The sequence below is a fragment of the Lampris incognitus genome, chromosome 11 (assembly GCF_029633865.1).
Source record: "Lampris incognitus isolate fLamInc1 chromosome 11, fLamInc1.hap2, whole genome shotgun sequence".
Lineage (NCBI taxonomy): Eukaryota > Metazoa > Chordata > Actinopteri > Lampriformes > Lampridae > Lampris > Lampris incognitus.
In genome coordinates, this window is record NC_079221.1 from 36039198 (window position 1) to 36059035 (window position 19838).

The 19838-nt window shown below is 41.8% G+C and overlaps 3 protein-coding genes across 3 annotated transcripts; all 3 read left to right on the forward strand.

The window, feature by feature from the left end:
• Positions 1–4802: 4802 nt before the first annotated feature.
• On the forward strand, positions 4803–5651 carry LOC130121261 (gamma-crystallin M3-like). The gene is made up of 3 exons (XM_056290142.1): positions 4803–4811; positions 4974–5216; positions 5325–5651. The coding sequence occupies exons 1-3, from the start codon at positions 4803–4805 to the stop codon at positions 5616–5618; spliced, it is 546 nt and encodes a 181-aa protein (XP_056146117.1). The 3' UTR covers positions 5619–5651.
• A 4555-nt stretch (positions 5652–10206) lies between these two features.
• On the forward strand, positions 10207–10963 carry LOC130121263 (gamma-crystallin M3-like). The gene is made up of 3 exons (XM_056290143.1): positions 10207–10215; positions 10330–10572; positions 10688–10963. The coding sequence occupies exons 1-3, from the start codon at positions 10207–10209 to the stop codon at positions 10961–10963; spliced, it is 528 nt and encodes a 175-aa protein (XP_056146118.1).
• A 4334-nt stretch (positions 10964–15297) lies between these two features.
• LOC130121236 (gamma-crystallin M3-like) lies at positions 15298–16083 on the forward strand. The gene is made up of 3 exons (XM_056290115.1): positions 15298–15321; positions 15459–15701; positions 15808–16083. The coding sequence occupies exons 1-3, from the start codon at positions 15307–15309 to the stop codon at positions 16081–16083; spliced, it is 534 nt and encodes a 177-aa protein (XP_056146090.1). The 5' UTR covers positions 15298–15306.
• The last annotated feature ends 3755 nt before the right edge of the window (positions 16084–19838 follow it).

Here is a 19838-nt window from a genome sequence, read left to right on the forward strand (position 1 = left end):
CTACTGAGCGCTGGCCCGGGAGTTTCCCGCCGCCTCAAACGTGCACGGAGGGACGCAGCGCCTCGCTGGTGGAAGAAACAGAGACCTCTCCCGCGCCGTCTCCGGGCAGTCACTTCAGCCACCACTGCCGGGTCCGCGTCCTCCGGCGTCGGCTGCAGAGGCTCCGATGCCATACTCTGCACAGAGAACCGTCTGGTAGCCAGCAGGACCCGATCGGCCTCCTCAGCCAAACCTCGGCAGTCACCAGCGGCCAGACACGGGGAGTTAGCCAAAGCCGCGCGCACAGGAGACGGGAGCTGACGCAGGAAAACGTGCGGGAAAAGGAACCCACCTCCGTCTGAGCCTAGCAGCGACAGCATATTGTCCATGAGATCCACAGCCGTCCCGTCGCCCAAACCGGATAGGGAAAGGATTCTATCTGCCCTCTCTGCGGTAGATAGGCTGTACCTCCGGAGCAGAAGATATTTGAGGGCGACGTATTTATCGTGTTGCGGAGGGGCGCGCAACAGCTGCGTGGCCCGGCGTGTGGACTGCTGGTCCAGCGCAGCGACGACCAAATAGTATCTGGAGTCGTCCGCGGAGATTCCACGCAGGTGGAACAGCGCGTCGACATGCTGGAACCACGAGGCCGGGTCGCTCTGCCAGAACTCTGGGAGTTTCACAGCCGCGGCGAGAACGGCCGGCTGTGAGAGTTGGGGCGGCGTGGCCGAAGTGGATTCACACTCATCTTCTGTTCCAAACATGTTCAATTCGGGGTCACCAATGTGGCAGGAATGAGGAAAAACACAGGAGACCAAGGCGAGTTTGATGTTTATTTCTCAACTCCAAAAACCAACTGCGGCAGGAACAACCCTGCACCGGCGAGCCCGGGAACGTAAACCACGCCCCCAGCTCGCAGTCCTGATGGGTGAGAAGCATAGCCCCTAGTGTCCGCCACAATATCATACCTTAAGGCCTTGCTCTACAAATAACTGATCTCGCCTCAAATTTTGCACTGTTTCAGACCTCAAAAAGATATATTGTGGTGACCCACATCTATATATCGAGAGACATTCACCTAAGAGGACGGTGTACCTTTAAGGGAAGAGGCGAGGGGTCAAATAATGCACTTCCGCTTCCGGTTCACAGTCAGTGCAGTGTCGTTGTCTAATGTATGACATACTAAGTTGGAGCTAGTAAACTACCTCGACTACGTCTGCTCTCACGTCTCCTGTCTCGTTGTTTTCTAACTCCACATTGGTGACCCCGACGTGATCGAACTACTAATACGAGTATGTCTGACAACGACGACGCCGGGAATAATGCTGCCGCGGTACCCGCTCCCGACGCCGGTGCTAACAACATGGCTATTGCTAACGCTAGCATTTACGCCGCTACTGTGAAGGCCTCGACCAAGCTGGTGAGCGTCAAGTTCGTTTGGCCTGGGCTCCGTAAGGATGTTAGAGCCTGGGCCGGCTCGTGTGTGGCGTGCCAAGGTGCACCGCCATACCAAGGCCCCTTTGGCGCCGTTTGTGGTTCCAGAGAGGCGGTTTGACCACGCCAATGTTGACCTGGTGGGTCCCCTGCCCCCCTCCCGTGGTTATACGTTCCTCCTCACTATTGTGGACAGGGCCACCAGGTGGCCAGAGGCTATTCCCTTGTCCTCCACGACGGCAGCAGAGGTAGCACAGGCGTTCATCGGCTGCTGGGTGGCCCGTTTCGGCACGCCTGGTGACATCACGAGCGACCGGGGCTCCCAGTTTACCTCGGAGCTCTGGACGGCGGTCGCTGAGCACCTGGGGGTGAAGATCCACCGCACTACGGCGTACAACCCGCAGAGCAACGGACTTTGTGAGCGGTTCCATCGGGACATGAAAGCCGCTCTGCGGGCAAGCCTCACTGGCTGCGACTGGATGGACCGGCTCCCGTGGGTCATGCTCGGCCTGCGTTCGGCCCCGAAGGAAGACCTCCAGACCTCCTCCGCTGAGCTGGTGTATGGCCAGCCCCTGCGGGTTCCAGGGGAGTTTCTTCCGGATGCTACGGCTCCCTGGTCGGCCGCCTCTCACCTCAGTGCGTCCCGGAGCGCTGCCGGTGCCTTCGCTCCCGTTCCGATGTCTCAACACTGCCTCCCCCGGTCCTACGTCCCCAAGGATCTGCCATCGGCGAGGTACGTCTTCATTAGGCATGACAGCCATCGGTCCCCGCTGCAGCCCCCATACGACGGGCCCCTCCGCGTCCTGGAGGCGGGGGATAAGAACTTTGTGGTGGACATGGGGGGCAGGCCGGAGCGGGTCGCTATAGACCGTCTCAAGCCCGCTCACTTGGACATTGGGGAGCCAATGCAATTGGCCCTACCCCCGCGGCGGGGGCGCCCTCCTAGGTCGGCCCCGGCACCTGCCTCTGTTCCTGCTTCGGCCCCGCCTATGGCCCGGGTTTCGGCCCCATCTGTTTCCCCTCCTGTGAAGCGCAGCCGTTATGGCCGCAGGGTCCGCCCCCCGACTCGTCACCTGTTTTCCCCGTGACTTTGCACTATGTCATTGACTGTTCTGTTGTAGAGTCTATTTTTATGTTCATGACTTGCACTTTTGCTGTTTTGCATTGTTTTGTGTAGGTGAATTCTGGGGGGGCCTGTGTGGTGACCCACATCTATATATCGAGAGACATTCACCTAAGAGGACGGTGTACCTTTAAGGGAAGAGGCGAGGGGTCAAATAATGCACTTCCGCTTCCGGTTCACAGTCAGTGCAGTGTCGTTGTCGAATGTATGACATGCTAAGTTGGAGCTAGTAAACTACCTCGACTACGTCTGCTCTCACGTCTCCTGTCTCGTTGTTTTCTAACTCCACAATATCATTTGTGTTAATTTTATATTAATATATGTATATATATACACAGTATATATACAGTGTGTGTGTGTGTGTGTATACACTCACCGGCCGCTTTATTAGGCACACCTGTCCAACTGCTCATTAACGCAAATTTCTAATCAGCCAATCACATGGCAGCAACTCAATGCATTTAGGCATGTAGACATGGTCAAGACGATCTGCTGCAGTTCAAACCGAGCATCAGAATGGGGAAGAAAGGTGATTTAAGTGACTTTGAACGTGGCATGGTTGTTGGTGCCAGACGGGCTGGTCTGAGTATTTCAGAAACTGCTGATCTACTGGGATTTTCACGCACAACCATCTCTAGGGTTTACAGAGAATGGTCCGAAAAAGAGAAAATATCCAGTGAGCGGCAGTTCTGTGGGCGAAAATGCCTTGTTGATGCCAGAGGTCAGAGGAGAATGGCCAGACTGGTTCGAGCTGACAGAAAGGCAACAGTAACTCAAATAACCACTCATTACAACCGAGGTATGCAGAAGAGCATCTCTGAACGCACAACACGTCGAACCTTGAGGCAGATGGGCTACAGCAGCAGAAGACCACACCGGGTGCCACTCCTGTCAGCTAAGAACAGGAAACTGAGGCTACAATTCGCACAGGCTCACCAAAATTGGACAATAGAAGATTGGAAAAACATTGCCTGGTCTAATGAGTCTCGATTTCTGCTGCGACATTCGGATGGTAGGGTCAGAATTTGGCGTCAACAACATGAAAGCATGGATCCATCCTGCCTTGTATCAACGGTTCAGGCTGATGGTGGTGGTGTAATGGTGTGGGGGATATTTTCTTGGCACACTTTGGGCCCCTTAGTACCAATTGAGCATCGTGTCAACGCCACAGCCTACCTGAGTATTGTTGCTGACCATGTCCATCCCTTTATGACCACAGTGTTCCCATCTTCTGATGGCTACTTCCAGCAGGATAACGCGCCATGTCATAAAGCTCGAATCATCTCAGACTGGTTTCTTGAACATGACAATGAGTTCACTGTAATCAAATGGCCTCCACACAGTCACCAGATCTCAATCCAATAGAGCACCTTTGGGATGTGGTGGACCGGGAGATTCGCATCATGGATGTGCAGCCGACAAACCTGCAGCAACTGCGTGATGCTATCATGTCAGTATGGACCAAACTCTCTGAGGAATGTTTCCAGTACCTTGTTGAATCTATGTCACGAAGGATTAAGGCAGTTCTGAAGGCAAAAGGGGGTCCAACCCGGTACTAGCAAGGTGTACCTAATAAAGTGGCCAGTGAGTGTATATATACACTCACACACACACACACACACACACACAGTGTATATATACTGTATATATATATATACAGTGTGTGTGTGTGTGTGTATGTGTGTGTATATATATATAGATATATATATATAGATATATATATATATATAATGAGTGTATTTGTCTGTTCTTAGAGATAAAACTATCATTTTATAAATGACCATGCTCTATATCACAGCACCACATTACATTTGTGTTGGCTGACAGTAAAATAACTTGTTGGTAATGTATTTATTTTAGTTTGAGTGAAAATAAATCATACCTTTAGGAATTTTGATTCCCCCCCCCCCCCAGAATCATAACTTTAGGACATCTAAAAGCAAAACACTTTCCTTCATTTTGAGAAATTTACAAAGTATAAAAGAGAGCGATTTTGTCACGTGTAGTATATTTAGAAGCTTCCATTTTCCTTTTTATGCATGACAACAATATGCATAGAAATGTATACAAAGCTAGATAATAACCATTTAACGTCCTCATTGCTCAGTAGGCCTCTTGTGTCATGTTGCTGGGTCAGGGCTTTGAACAATAGCAGCCCTACAAGCTCTTTGGCCATGACCAACTATAAAAGTAAGGGTTAAAGCAAACAGGAGCTCAGAGCAGTAACGAATCAGTTCTGAGGAAGAACCAAACCAGATCAGCAAACATGGGCAGGGTAGGAACAAGTGTTTTACGTTTAACTTTTTCCTCTGTCAAGCTACAAAGCCTTCACCTAAATGACATTCTACACAATATACTTGTGTACAACACGAATAATCAGTAAGAATTTAGATCTTTGTTTATTGTAAATTTCACTGATAAGGCTTTGTATTTTCAGATCATCTTCTACGAGGACAAGAACTTCCAGGGTCGCTCCTATGAGACCAGCAGCGACTGCCCTGAGCTGTCCTCTTTCCTGAGCAGGTGCCAGTCCTGCAGGGTGGAGAGCGGCTGCTTCATGGTCTACGACCGTCCCAACTTCATGGGAAACCAGTTCTTCATGAGGAGGGGAGAGTACTCTGACTCCATGAGCATGATCGGATTGAGAGATTGCATCAGGTCCTGTCGCATGATCCCCATGGTAGGATAAGTGCTGCACTGTATCAAATACTGGGAAAAAAATAACTGCAATGTAACATACTTCAGCTCTAACCTCAGTGCTAACAACCACTTATTTACCTCCAAACAGCACAGAGGACAGTTCAGAATAAAGATCTACGAGAGGGAGAACTTCAGCGGTCAGATGCACGAGCTTATGGATGACTGTGAAAACATCATGGACCGTTTCCGCATGTCTGACTGCCAGTCCTGCCAGGTGATGGAAGGCCACTGGCTGCTGTACGAGCAGCCCCAGTACAGAGGCAGGATGATCTACGTGAGGCCTGGAGAGTACAAGAACCTCAAGGAGATGAGCATGGGCATGGAAGTGGGCTCTGTGACCATGAGGATCATGAGCATCAGGCGCGTTACTGACATGTGCTGAGTTTCTGGCTGACCATTCACACCTCTGTAGAGGAAATTGGGGAACATAACAAATAAAATTTTCAACTGTTACTTAACTAAAAGACTGAGTTGTGTTTTTTCTTAAAGAGGAATTGTATGGTTTGCTGGCTGTTGATATATTCAAAAACTGTGCATAAGGAAATTAGATTTTGGTTTTAGTCACACATGACTAACAAGGCCCAAAAACATTCACCCTATAGGATAAATCTTTTAAAACACTTATGTTGCCTAATATCTAACATTGAACTGTCGAATAACTCTATACAAAATAAATTGTTCTCCTTATTTTATTCAATTAGGATTTTTTCATATGAGTACAAAAGTCTTAATATGAGTACATTTGCTCTTTTATAAAAGTTCGGTTCAATCTAAAGCAATTACATTGATCAAGTTACTCAAACAGTCTCAGTTTAAGGCGATACTATACAATATATAGTATACATGATGTAGTTTCAATGTGTTCATTCTTCCAACTGGACTCTTGGAGGTGGTTTTAGGTGGCTTTTACATACTTTTATTTGTTAAATACAATATACACTGATGTGTGAAACAATACTATCAAATGAAAAAACACCATAGATGATTAACAAAATTAGCTTAAATAATTATATATATTATATAATATTATATATTATATATAATGTAAAAAATATATAAAAAATAAATAAATAAAAAGTGCCAAAAGACCAAATTGGAGTTTTTAAAAAAATACGTATTAGTAATGTGAAACAGGGTCTGAGCATAAGGGAAGATGGACTGACATCTAATAACTGACAGACCACACTGGGTTAGATAAGGGCAAACAAGCTTTCCTGATGACTTCATTGACACAGATTTGAATAGCGAGGTTAGTTTTTTTACCACAGCCCTAATATTATTTAAAAAATGCCATTGTATAATGCAATGTACTAAATGAAATAGTTTATATAGGCAAACCTAGGAGAGTAGTTTCGACAAGCTGAAAGATAAACCTTATCTCTATTTGAAATGTTTCCAAAATCACCAAAATAAAATTATTATAAATATATATATATATATATATATATATATATATATATATATAAATAAGATCATGTAAACGCCAAGAGAACACGCTGTAGCAAATTTGGGGTGCAGCTCGGTAACTGCCGCAGCCAGGACGCGAACCCGTGTCTCCGGCGACTAAGTTAACCAGTCGACTAAAGGGTCCAATCCGTTAGCCAAGGGCTTGTAAGTCTATTTATCCATGCACGTTACAATCCATTTATCTATCATGCTGTGCTCTTACTGTACATAAAAACCTATTAAATAAAAAAGAAAAGAAACTACTACATAAAGATAAGTTAGCCACTGAAAGAAATAAAGAAAGAAAGAAAGAAAGAAAGAAAGAAGTTTACTGCAGTAGTGCAGTAAAGGCAGTAAAGGCGCATTCAGACATGAAGCAATTTGGGAAACTCGTTTTCTATGAGCGTAATAACACAAGACACCGGTAGTGATTGGGCTTTATGGGTGGACGGAGACCTGTAAAAGACGGAGAAATGCTGAATAGTAAATAAAGTAGTAGTAAACAGCAAAAGAGATGCATGCATTTCACTCCTTACCTACCCAGGATGAAACAACTGACCGAATTTTGGCTCCTACTCCCCAGTTCCCGCTAAAACGGAAATGGACAAGAAGCTCATCATTATTGTCTGTGAATTCTCGGTTTCAGATAATGTTCAGCTAACTTTTTATTCTCATAATTTAATAACACTTGGAACACCAAGAAAGGGGTAACTCAGACAACAAATGCATTAATAATTTACATATGAATTGGTAAATAACATGTTTGGCTACAAACTAAAATGCTGTTTTTCGCATATCGGAGCTACTTGGAGGCAGCAAAAACAAAACAAAACAATAACACAAGCAGCCAGCAACTTAAGCGATATAATAAGTCAAATCAAGTAAATTTTATTTGTATAGCCCAATATCACAAATTTGCCTCAAGGGGCTTTACAGCAACACGACACCCTGTCCTTAGACCCTCGCATCGGATAAAGAACAACTCCCTAAAAAAACACATTTAACAGGGAGAAAAAACAGGGAGAGCAACAGAGGAGGGATCTCTCTCCCAGGATAGACAGATGTCAATGGATGTTGTGTTTACACGATTTACACAATACGACATTGAAAGAGGATAACAGAATTATAATGGAATTATAAAATATATGAAGGATATGATGAGGAGGACGCCAAGCAGTGTCCAGGCGCCACCAGAACCGCCCAGCACCTGAGCCACGTGACCAACATCACCATGTAAACGCAGTCAGAGGAATTTTTTTGTTGTTGTTGTTGTTTTGGACTGCGTTGCAAAAACTGTTTGTTTTTGGTTTGGTTTTTAGTTTGGTTTTGGGGTTTGTTTTTTTTTTTTGCTTTCTTCTCTGTTTTTTTACGTTTTTGCTGGTGTCGTTTTTGGGGAAATTGTGGATGTGTGTTTTTTGTGTTACACTGCTGTAGGCTGGGGGACACGAAATTTCATTTCTTTTTGTATGCAAGTACGTCTAAGAAATTACAATAAATTGTTCCTGATTCCTGATGTAAAAGAAAAAATATTAATAATAAAGAATAATAATAATATACATCTTACATTTACATTTATATGGTATTTTATCTAGACACCCAAAGCGCTTCACAGTGAAGGGGGTAACTCACCTCAACCATCACCAATGTGTAGCACCCACCTGGGTGATGCACCACACAGCTCGAGGTAGAGGGGGGAATCGTTGAGCCAATTACATGGGAGGATGGTTAGGTGCCCAGATGGAGAGGGCCAGGTTGGGAATCTTGCCAGGACACTGGGAGACCCCTTACTCTTTGCAATAAGTGCCATGGGATCTTTAATAACCTCAGTGAGTCAAGACCTCCGTTTAACGTCTCATACGAAGGATGGTATCTCCTACAGCACAGTGTCCCCCGCGCTGCACTGGGATTTTTAAAATGTTTTTAGGACCAGAGGGAAGACTGCCCCCTTCTGGCTCAACAACACCTCTTCCAGCAGCAACTCAGTTTTCCCAGGAGGTCTTCCATCCAATTACTAGCCAAGCCCATATCTGTTTAGCTTCCACCATTTGGCAGTGCCAGGGTACATGTTAGTGTGGCTCGTGCCTGAATGCAAACTGAAATTAGAATAGTGGCTTTCATCTGAAGCTGGCTGAATCATAAATGTGTTACAGGAACGGTGGTACCCAAAGGTTTTAGCGAGGTAAACCCGTGACTATCCGTGTTTTCGTTCAAATGTCTGTAGCAGGTTGGAAAATGTAGGCCTTGAAAGAGAACAAGCGACTCCAGTGAACTTGTGAGGAATGTGGGACCATTTTCTTAGTGTAAAACATGTTAGAATGGTTCTAGGATGGTACAACCTATTGCCCTTATGATAAATTTAACAAAATATGAGACACATCACAGAAGATGTCAGCTTTTCCTCACATCCAGGAGAAAATGAATGTTACTATGAACCCCTTATGAATTGTGTATTTGATGCAGATTCATAAAAGACACCAAGACTCATGCGACACAGGTGACATTTGTGGCATCCAGCATGTTAGACCATTGAAATACGAAGCAAGTAGAAAGGCGATATGCTGGCGAGACGTTCAACTACAAATCTACCACCTTCAATCTAACACACCACCATCACTCCCCCTCTACATCTACACCCCTTTTTTCAGCTTTTTCTAAATGGCAATGGACACAGGCTGAAAATCAATGCTCACTTACTCTTCATCATCATTATCATCATACCAATTATTTACTTGAATTCAAATATTGAATTCAGCTATTGAATTCAGCAGTTTGTTGAAATGCTGAATCAATACTGCATAAGTACAAAAAGTAAATGTATAATGTGTAAAAAAAAGTTTTTTTTTTGGGGTGGGGTTCCATATCCTCCTTGATCAAAACTGGTGTATTTACAGGCAGATGTAACTTTTACAGGCTGGCCACACACAAGGACTTCAAATTCTAAATATAAAACAGTGTCTATTGTATGTTGACATGGGTATTAGAGCAATAGAGGTACTAAATAGTTTAAACATATCTAGTGAGTTTATGTTAAAACATTTTATGTTCAATTTACCCCTCAAAATCTCCAAAAGGCTCTTATTAAACATAAAGTAGAAGCTGTCGTAAAAAAAAAAGTATAGAATACCTGTGTAATAAGGCTACAGGCACAGTAACAAAAGTGTGCAGCCTGGGGCTTTCCGCTTACCCACTAATTAACAGAATAGTACTGTGATGCTTCCAGTGACCCTCTCTTTGAAATATTTGAAAACTGCCAAGCAGCCTAAACTCTATTCTTGCAAAAGGAAAATTCTATTCAGAGGGTCTTTGAGGGGACCTGAGCCTGTTGCAATGTGACTAAGCACCTCGACCCTCTGTGTGCTTCTATAGCATGTTGCTGGGTCAGGGATTTGAACAATGAGGGCGTGTGGACACAGTTTTCGTCACTGGTCAGGTATAAAAGTAAGGGGTTGAAACAGTCAGGGTATCAGTTCAGTTCACCAGCAGTTCTCTGAAAGATCTGAGAAACCACCACCACCACCAGCAACATGGGCAGGGTAAGAAATATTGAAGCTATTTCTTAGATATAATGGTATAAACTGATTAATACAGCCTGATATTCTGTATATCACCTGCTTTAATTAAAACAAAAATGTTATGATTATCTTCAGATCATCTTTTACGAGGAGAGGAACTTCCAGGGTCGTTCCTATGAGACCAGCAGCGACTGTCCCGAGCTGACCTCCTACCTGAGCAGGTGCCAGTCCTGCAGGGTGGAGAGTGGCTGCTTCATGGTCTATGACCGCCCCAACTTCATGGGAAACCAGTTCTTCATGAGGAGGGGAGAATACTCTGACTCCATGAGCATGATGGGATTGAGCGGGGGTATCAGGTCTTGCCGTATGATCCCCATGGTATGTATTAGCATTCTCCTAAAATAAGTAAAGGCTCTGGATATTAAAATGATTTCATTCTGCAAGCACTGTTTTTCAAAGTGAAATCTAACTGTGATTTTATTTCCTCTAACAGCACAGAGGACAGTTCAGGATGAAGATCTTTGAGAGGGAGAACTTCTCTGGTCAGATGCACGAGCTGATGGATGACTGCGAAAACATCATGGAGCGTTTCCGCATGTCTGACTGCCAGTCCTGCCAGGTGATGGAAGGCCACTGGCTCCTGTACGAGCAGCCCCAATTCAGAGGCAGGATGATCTACCTGAGGCCCGGAGAGTACAGGAACCTCAGGGAGATGGGCATGAGCAACATGAGGCTCATGAGCATGAGGCGTATCACTGACATGTGCTAATTCTGTAATTAAGCTGCAATAAAGGTTGACATAACATCCTAAACTCTGGTGTGTTGCAATTTATTTACTGAACGAGATCAAGGGGTAAAAATTCAGGGTTCAAATGAGAGACGAGTTTGAAAAATGAGGTGCACAACTGAAACATCAAAAAATAGTTAAAAGAGCAATTAAAATTTGATTCGCTTACCCATGAATAGATGTTTACGCATTATGAGGGTACCGAAGTCAGTGTGGCTAAAAGAGATTATAATAGTAAAACTTTCTTGATATTTTGATCATCTCTGAGATATTGTTTCTTGCCTCCCTCATTATTTTTCCACATTTTCAAAGAGTTACTGTCATAGAAGAAAGCTGAATAGAAAAGCTGGAGATTAGATCAAAGAAGGTTGATTCAACCTTCTTTGATTTTCTTACCTGTATTATTGAGCATGCATCAAAACAGATGGAGAACAGAGGTCCAAAGACAGAAAAAAAACAACATTATTTGAAAAGCTTTTTACGAATCGTTACAGATACAAAGCTAAAATGAACTCACAAGTAACAGAGATCATTAATGCACAATACAGAGAAAATTAGCAGTATTTGATAGAGTAGTTGGTTGTTGGGAGAAAAATAGGTGGCTAGACCTCTGTTTAAAAGAGTGGCTAAAGAAGGCAATTTAAATATCACATTGACTTCAAAATTAGACAAGATTTCTTTTAACTGACACTGTATGGTCACCAGAATCCAATTAAGTATCATTTGCTTAGATGCATACTGTCTGCTGTCTGCAACAGCTGACCTATAAGGTGAACATGTCAAAAGTGATAAGGGTACAGCATCGCATTCTTCTAACAAAAAAAAAACAAACAAATAAATTAGAGATATCGCTTTTAAGTCATTGTACCATCACAGAAATAGCATACCTTCTGATTTATAACTTTTTTTTAAAATATAGTCCCTCTGTCTGTGGATTTCAGTTTTTCATCCTCTGTATCACCATTTTACTCCTTTCGGTCTTTGCAAAGAAGAATTACACCCCCACGTTGCTGATCACACATTTATACAGGAAATTAATTTTTCATGCACAATTTAAGGTAAAACAACCCTTCTTGTGTATGAGCTCAAAGAAGGTAACTAACTAACTAAGACATGCTGTTCCATCTGATCATCACACATATTTCAAATCATCAGATTATTATCATCAAATTATCAGGTCAAAATCACGTCTGCCCACCCGTTCCAGACAACGCAACCACAGGAACTGCCGCGGTCGGGAAGCGAACCCGTATCGCCCGCACCGCACGGGACATCGCTAACCGCTCGACTAAAGGGTCAGACTCGCGAGCCAATGGCCAGCGTGTCTTCTTATCCATGCACGTTACAATATGATGAATGCTTAGTAAATCTCATTAAATTAAAATCAGTCCAAGGAAAGTTGACTTTATTTATGTAAGTGTAAATTTTTTAGCATGATAAGATATCAAACATAAGGTTCAAACCCTGACAGGTAATTGATTCATCTCAACCATAGATGTGTACTGCTATTGATGGAGAATTTTTGAGCAAAATAATGAGCAGTCTAAAGTCCTTAGCTGGTTACATTCCCCAACCACATCGTTTTTTGTTTTTTGTTTTTTTTTCAATAACTCCCAGCAGAATATTTTCCATCTATCGTTAAAACTGCTATCGAGTGCCCACTTCTGAAAAGCAACACATGATAGCTCAGGCACTCTCACTAGCTACAGTTTAATATCAACGCCATTTAAAAAATAATATCATATTTGAGAAATTCCGATCAAGTTCCATAACATATGTGATACTAACAACTACTGTAGATAACATTGTTAAATCAATTGTAAAATGTAACATTAATGTAAAATTAATGTTCACAAGGAAAAACTTTTTTGATACAGTTCACCATGGAATGCTTTTTCACAGACTGTAAAAGTGGGTAGGCCCACTAGACACCATTTTATATTGGTTTATCTCATGCTTAACCAGTTGCGCTTTGCTGGTCTCCATTATATGTGGTGTGCCACAGCGTTCAATTTCAGGACCCTTACTGTTTAGTGTCTGTAATTTCCTTCGCAATAATAATCAGCAAGGACAATAATGGCTTTCTCTGTTGGACAGATAACACCCAGGTGAATATCTCAGTTACACTGGATGACCTTGCTGATACTTTCACTAGTAGTAGTAGTAGGAGTAGTAGTAGGAGTAGTAGTAAAACTGCTCCTGTCTACCTGAACTCCCTCATTCAGGTCTATACTCAGTCCTGCTCACTATGCTCTTCCAGTGAAAGGTGCCTGGCACTTGTGCCACAATGGGGCCCTAAATCACTAGCCAGACTCTTCTCTTCTGTAGTTCCCCGGTGGTGGAACGAGTTGACAAACTCCATTCGACCCACTGAGTCCCTTTCCAACTTTAAGAAGAAGCTAAACACCCAGCTCTTTTACGAACATCTCCACACCTGATGGTATTAATAAAAATACAAAACAAACCCCGCTTCAATGCACCATATACATTGCCTTTGTGCACTGCCTTTTGACACCTATGTCCTATCAAACTTGAACCTAGTTTTTTGGCCCTTACTTTCATTGTTGTCTCCTGACTAGATTCTTGCTTGTGTTATAATAACTCTCAGATGTATACGTCGCTTTGGATAAAAGAATTTGCTAAATGAAATTGTAGCATTGTAACATTGCAGTTGATTTTTTTGATATGCGAACATGTGGATGGGTTATAACTTTCTCGGACAAGGACAACACAAACCAGCGGTTTCAATGATTGATGCAGATATATAGAGAGAAGCTCACCTCACTAAATGTTTAATCCCTCTCCAGCCTTCCTAAAAGGGCCACAAAAGTTTAAAGTTACAAGTCAGCGATGTTCGGGTAATGTTTTGCTAATTTTTAAATCCCTCCACGAGCTTGCTCCAAAACCAGGGTTCATATCCTACACTGGTCGACACTAAATCCAGCCCCTCTTTCATAGGCTACCCCTGGTCTGTATCCCTCTCTTACACTATCCATATAGCCCACACTGCCGCACAGTTTAGCACAAACATGGTATATGCTAAGCTATGTGTAGGTATGTTTAAGTTGATTTCTCCCCCCCCCCCCCATTTTCCTCTCAATTGAAAGATTTTTATGGGGTTTTTTTTGGGGGGGGGGGTTGTGAATGTACCATATCAACATTGTTAATAAGTCAAATTAAAAAAAACTGATGGGTGATCAATTCCCTCCACCTCCTCATATTTCATCATCATCATAATCATCATCATCATCACTCTAACTACCACTGTTAATCATCATGAAAAAAAATGTATTTCTTTCTTGTATTGTGTAAAAAAGACCACAAGCGAAAAACGAAAGACAAAACATAGAAAAATAACTTAAATCCAGTCCTCATAGTTGTAAAACATACTTGTACTATTAAATTGCAAATAGTGTAATCAGTAAGTACTCTTACCTTTGGTGATGATTACAAAAAATCTTCAAGTTCTGTTATCAACATCTTGTGACAATTTTCTGAGTACAAATGACATGGCATTTATTATAGAATTTTAATAATACTAATTATCATAATTGATACCGCATTCTGAGTAAACTGAGTTCAAATGATTCAACGATGGAACAATTTGACTGATTAACCAGACTGATATCTGGGAATAGATTTTTTTTTAGATGTTTTGCTTTATTTCATTAATAGTTAGACAGTAAAATATTTTCATCCATAATAATCAGTACATAATTAGATTAAAATGATTTATTTCTGATCATTGTAATTACTTTATCGATGATATCTTTATCTACAATATATGCCTGTTATGTAATATTTGTTTCTACATGAAACTGCTAAAAAATTACCCCAACCTGTCAATATTTTTTATCATTAATTATACACAGTAATCATGCAGTTGTTAAAGAATGAGCAAAGAGCTGGAAAGACACATTTTATAGCATAACATAATTTATTATCTGTTGAAAATGATTGCTCTTTACTACCATGATCACACATATGGATACCAGCGTGTCACACAGAAAGTCATACACTGCTTGAAATATGCAAATAGAGATTATTGTCTGGTACAGTGTATTGTATCTTCAAAAGGATGCTCATTGTATTGACTTCCCTATGCAAAAATCCATTCTAAAGTCTTCCAGGGTATCCAGTCACATGGAAATGTGACAAACACCCTTCAGCACTGTATAGGCCTCTATACCATGTTGCTGGGTCAGGGGTTTACACAATGGGGGCTACAAAGTCTATCGGTTTGGTCATGTATAAAAGTAAGGGTTAAAACAGAACCAGCAGCAGTGTAGCAGTGACACAGTTCTGTAGGACTAAAAACCACCAAAATGGCCATGGGCAAGGTAATTACTTTAACTTTATACTGTATTTTTAAATTCTGGATTAATCTGAAGACATGTGAAATTGATTAATGGTGATGTCATTATTGGCCTTAGACCCTCATTTGTCATGTATAATTTTGTCATCCCCTTAATTACAGATCATCTTCTACGAGGACAAGAACTTCCAGGGTCGCTCCTATGAGACCAGTAGCGACTGCTCTGACATGTCCTCCTTCCTGAGCAGGTGTCAGTCCTGCAGGGTGGAGAGCGGCTGCTTCATGGTCTACGACCGCCCCAACTTTATGGGAAACCAGTTCTTCATGAGGAGGGGAGAGTACTCTGACTCCATGAGCATGATGGGCATGAGAGATTGCATCAGGTCCTGCCGCATGATCCCCATGGTAGGATAAGTAATGCACTCTATAAATCACTTGAAAAAATAATTTCAGTTTAATGTACTTTGACCTTTACCTCAATGCTAAACACCTTCTACTTTCCTCCAAACAGCACAGAGGACAGTTCAGGATGAAGATCTACGAGAGGGAGAACTTTGGTGGTCAGATGCATGAGCTGATGGAGAACTGCGACAACATCATGGAGCGTTTCCACATGGCCGAGTGCCAGTCCTGCCAGGTGTTGGACGGCCACTGGCTGATGTACGAGCAGCCCCATTACAGAGGAAAGATGATGTACATGAAGCCTGGCGAGTACAGGAGCTTCAGGGAGATGGGCATGGGAGGCACAAGGTTCATGAGCATGAAGCGTATCATGGACTCCATGTAAAAACACTTGTCTAGAATATGTATAAACAAGTTACAAATGATTAAAACAGTTTCTGACAAAATGTATTGTTAATGGTTGCTTTACTTTATCAACATATTGACCTTGGAAATATTAGGTCAACAATTTCTGTTGCATGGGATTATTAAATGTATAGGACATATACATTGTACCATTAGGTAACATGGTATACCAGTTTGATGGCAGATTGAAGAAAAGAGTCTACATGTTTTTAACACTTGTTGGACCTTGTTTCATAACAAGGTCCAGCAAGTGCTGCTAAATCATTCAGTCATACTCAGGTATTCTGGTGCAAGGAAGTTCATTATAAAACAAACATGGATGTCAGGCATAACAATAAAAAAAGACTTGAATTACCAAAGAGTTTATCTTAGGTGTTATATGGCTGATTGGGGGTCTGCAAGTTGGAATGGGTAGATAAGAGAGTTTACCAATTCATATGGAAAATGAAGGATTAAAAAAAAGAAATTCAACTCACCCAGAGCTGCACAACAACATTTTTAATTATCCATATAAATTATCCTGTAACCACCACCATCACTTCCAGACATGAAAGCATAGACTATTGAATGCTCAAAGTTTGGAGGTGTTACCTTCATTGGAACAGCATCACCATCCTGGCCTATGCATGTTACTGTGAACATGAAAATTTGACAAGACAACATTAGCAAGGGACCTTTCATTTAACAAACTGAAAAGCGCTGTATCTCTGGGAACATCAGTTTTACAGGGTGTGCATGACAAGTTTGTTGTTGGTAAGGGATGAGCAGAGGACCAGAGAACGTCTTCAGATGCAGGCACATTGGCCTTTCATTGTGCCTAATGACACAGGCCAACACGATAACTCTGCTCCCAGTTTCACAGCAAGCAAACAGAAATAGGTTACTTACAACTTTAGCTACTGTCCAGAAATGAACCACTCCTATACTTGGCTTGCAGGCCACTTCCTAAATACACCCCATCACCATGGGTACATACAATAACAGCCATAACAACCAATAATGAATGCGAAAGAATGGTTAATGTCCAGTTTTAAGTATTAAACTTGTTGCTAACATCCAGCTAGAGCAAACCAAGTTCATGGAAGACCATTACCAATGGATAATAACCCCAATATCAGATGGCAGCTGTTTCATTTTGAAATGATCTCTGTACTTTGGGGCGGTCAAACACCAATGCATTTACCAGAGTCACTGTAAGTGTCATCTAATTTAACAAAACATTGATCTTTGTGGCTTTATGCCTTTCTTTCTTTTTCTTTTTTTTTGGTGGACCCCCCCCCCCCTTTTTTTCTCCCCAGTTGTCTCTGGCAAATTACCCCACCCTTCCGAGCTGTCCCAGCCACTGCTCCACCCCCTCTGCCGATCTGGGGAGGGCTGCAGACTACCACATGCCTCCTCTGATACATGTGGAGTAGCCAGCTGCCGCTTTTCACCTGACAGTGAGGAGTTGCACCAGGGGGACGTAGTGCGTGGGAGGGTCACACTATTCCTCCCCGAACAGGCGCCCTGACCGACCAGAGAAGGCGTTAGTACAGCGACCAGGACATATACCCACATCCAGCTTCCCACCCACAGACAGACAATTATTTCTGTAGGGACGCCCAACCAAGCTGGAGGTAACACGGGGATTCGAACCGAGATCCCCATGTTGGTAGGCAACAGAATAGACCGCTATGCTACCCAGACACCCCGCTTTATGCCTTTCTTGTGGTGGACCAACTTCTTACTCCTCAAACTTGGCCATGTAAAGGGAATTGGTTTAGTGAGATACTTCGATACTTATTTTCTAAATGAATAAGCATTGTCCTTACTGGACCTTTTTGGTCTCAGCCAACTTGCTAGCTACTTGAGAGTCAGCAAAGAAAGGAAAGCTTCAGCAAATTAGGGAATTATCTTTATGTCATATACCAAGTTATGACTTTGGAAAATCCAAATATGCTACAATTTTCTGTACAAAATATGGATTAATCTCAATAATTGATAGACAAGGGGGGGGGGTAATGCTGTTATTTAGCATGATCTGTACCATTAACTTTCATCAACTATCAGAATTCTTATGTTGATTCTGCCTCCACTTTATGCTTAGACAAACGTAACTGCAATTTTATCTGCAACCTCTTATCTCGCCTGTATAAGTCAATACTTGTGTATATATCTGAAGATTATTGTGTTGTAGCGTTGTTATTCTGTGTTAAGTACACTGAGAGAGCCACGAATCCGGAGTCAAATTCCATGTATGTGCAAACCTACATGACCAATAAACATGATTCTGATTCTGATTCTCATTTTTTTATACAGCATTAGCTTAAGGCGATGTATGGGGAAGATGATGAATGAGCTGCTGCATACAGGGCTTTCCCAGAGTCCACTTGTTTTTTGCATTATTACATTATCACGAAGTGAAGTAAAGCAATTGAAGTGCTTTCATAATATATTTTGTATTTCCAAATCTATTACCACTTTGTCTGCTCTGCCCAATTGGTGCCTTTTGTGTGCATATCTATCCTGTTATAGGGCTCCCTCCTCTCAGTGCTATTTCTGAAGTTTATATTGTTTGTTTTCTCTCATCCAAATCAAGGGTGTAATGAAAGGGGGTGCTGTCCACTGTTGTTTACTATAACTACATCTCTGGAAATGTAAAATGAAACTGTATCTGAGATTCAGGGAGAAACAAATAAACTCAAATTGATGTTATTCTACTTTTATCATGTCAGTTCGATGGTTTGATCCAGAGAACAGCTTATGGTTTGAAGTAAATTAATCAGTGAATATACAGTATCAAATCAATTTTCATCAAAACACACTGGTTACTATTTCATTTTCATCATCATCATCTTCATAAATATTGTTAGAACAATGGTGAGAGATATGTGTCTGTCAGCAGGCATTTAATGTGAAAAATAGTAGTATTTTAAATTTTGTTAATGTTAAACATATTTAGCCAAAGGCACCACTACTCTAAAGCCCACTTTTTATTTATTCCTTACATTTACAATGTGATATAAATTATGGTAGGTGATCATTTGTAGCAACTGGTGTGTTACAGCATATACAGTACTAGAAAAAGCCATGTTTGCTGTTAATGCCCAGCAGAAAGATTTTCACATGTTTTAATGAGGTTTTGACCATTCTGGTAATTTCCACTCAATTTTAAGGCAGAAACTATGACGTGCCATTCAAAGCAATATTTTTGTATGTTAACTATTTAGGAATGGATATGCGTATATATATATATATATATATATATATATATATATATGTGTGTGTGTGTGTGTGTGTGTGTGTGTGTGTGTGTATATACGTATATATATATATATATACATATATATACGTATGTATATATATATATATATATATATATATATATATATATATATATATATATATATATATATATATATATATATAAATGTGTTCCTTTCAGGGGAACAGAGAAAGGCTAAAATTAATCAGTTTTATGTACCCTATGATATGTACTATAACTATATGTAATTACATTATATGTTACAGCAAATTCAAATATCATCAACACTATAGAAAGTCCTTTCTGAAATGAATAACAAAGCCTTGTCTAAATACTATGAGGTACACAGCCCCTGGAAATGTGGATGTAACCTCAGCACTCTATTGGCCTCTGTAGTATGTTGCTGAGTAAGGGGGTTCTCACAGCGGGAGGGGGGGGGGCACGGATTCTTTAGGCTTGGTCAGGTATAAAAGGAAAGGGTTAACTCAGGT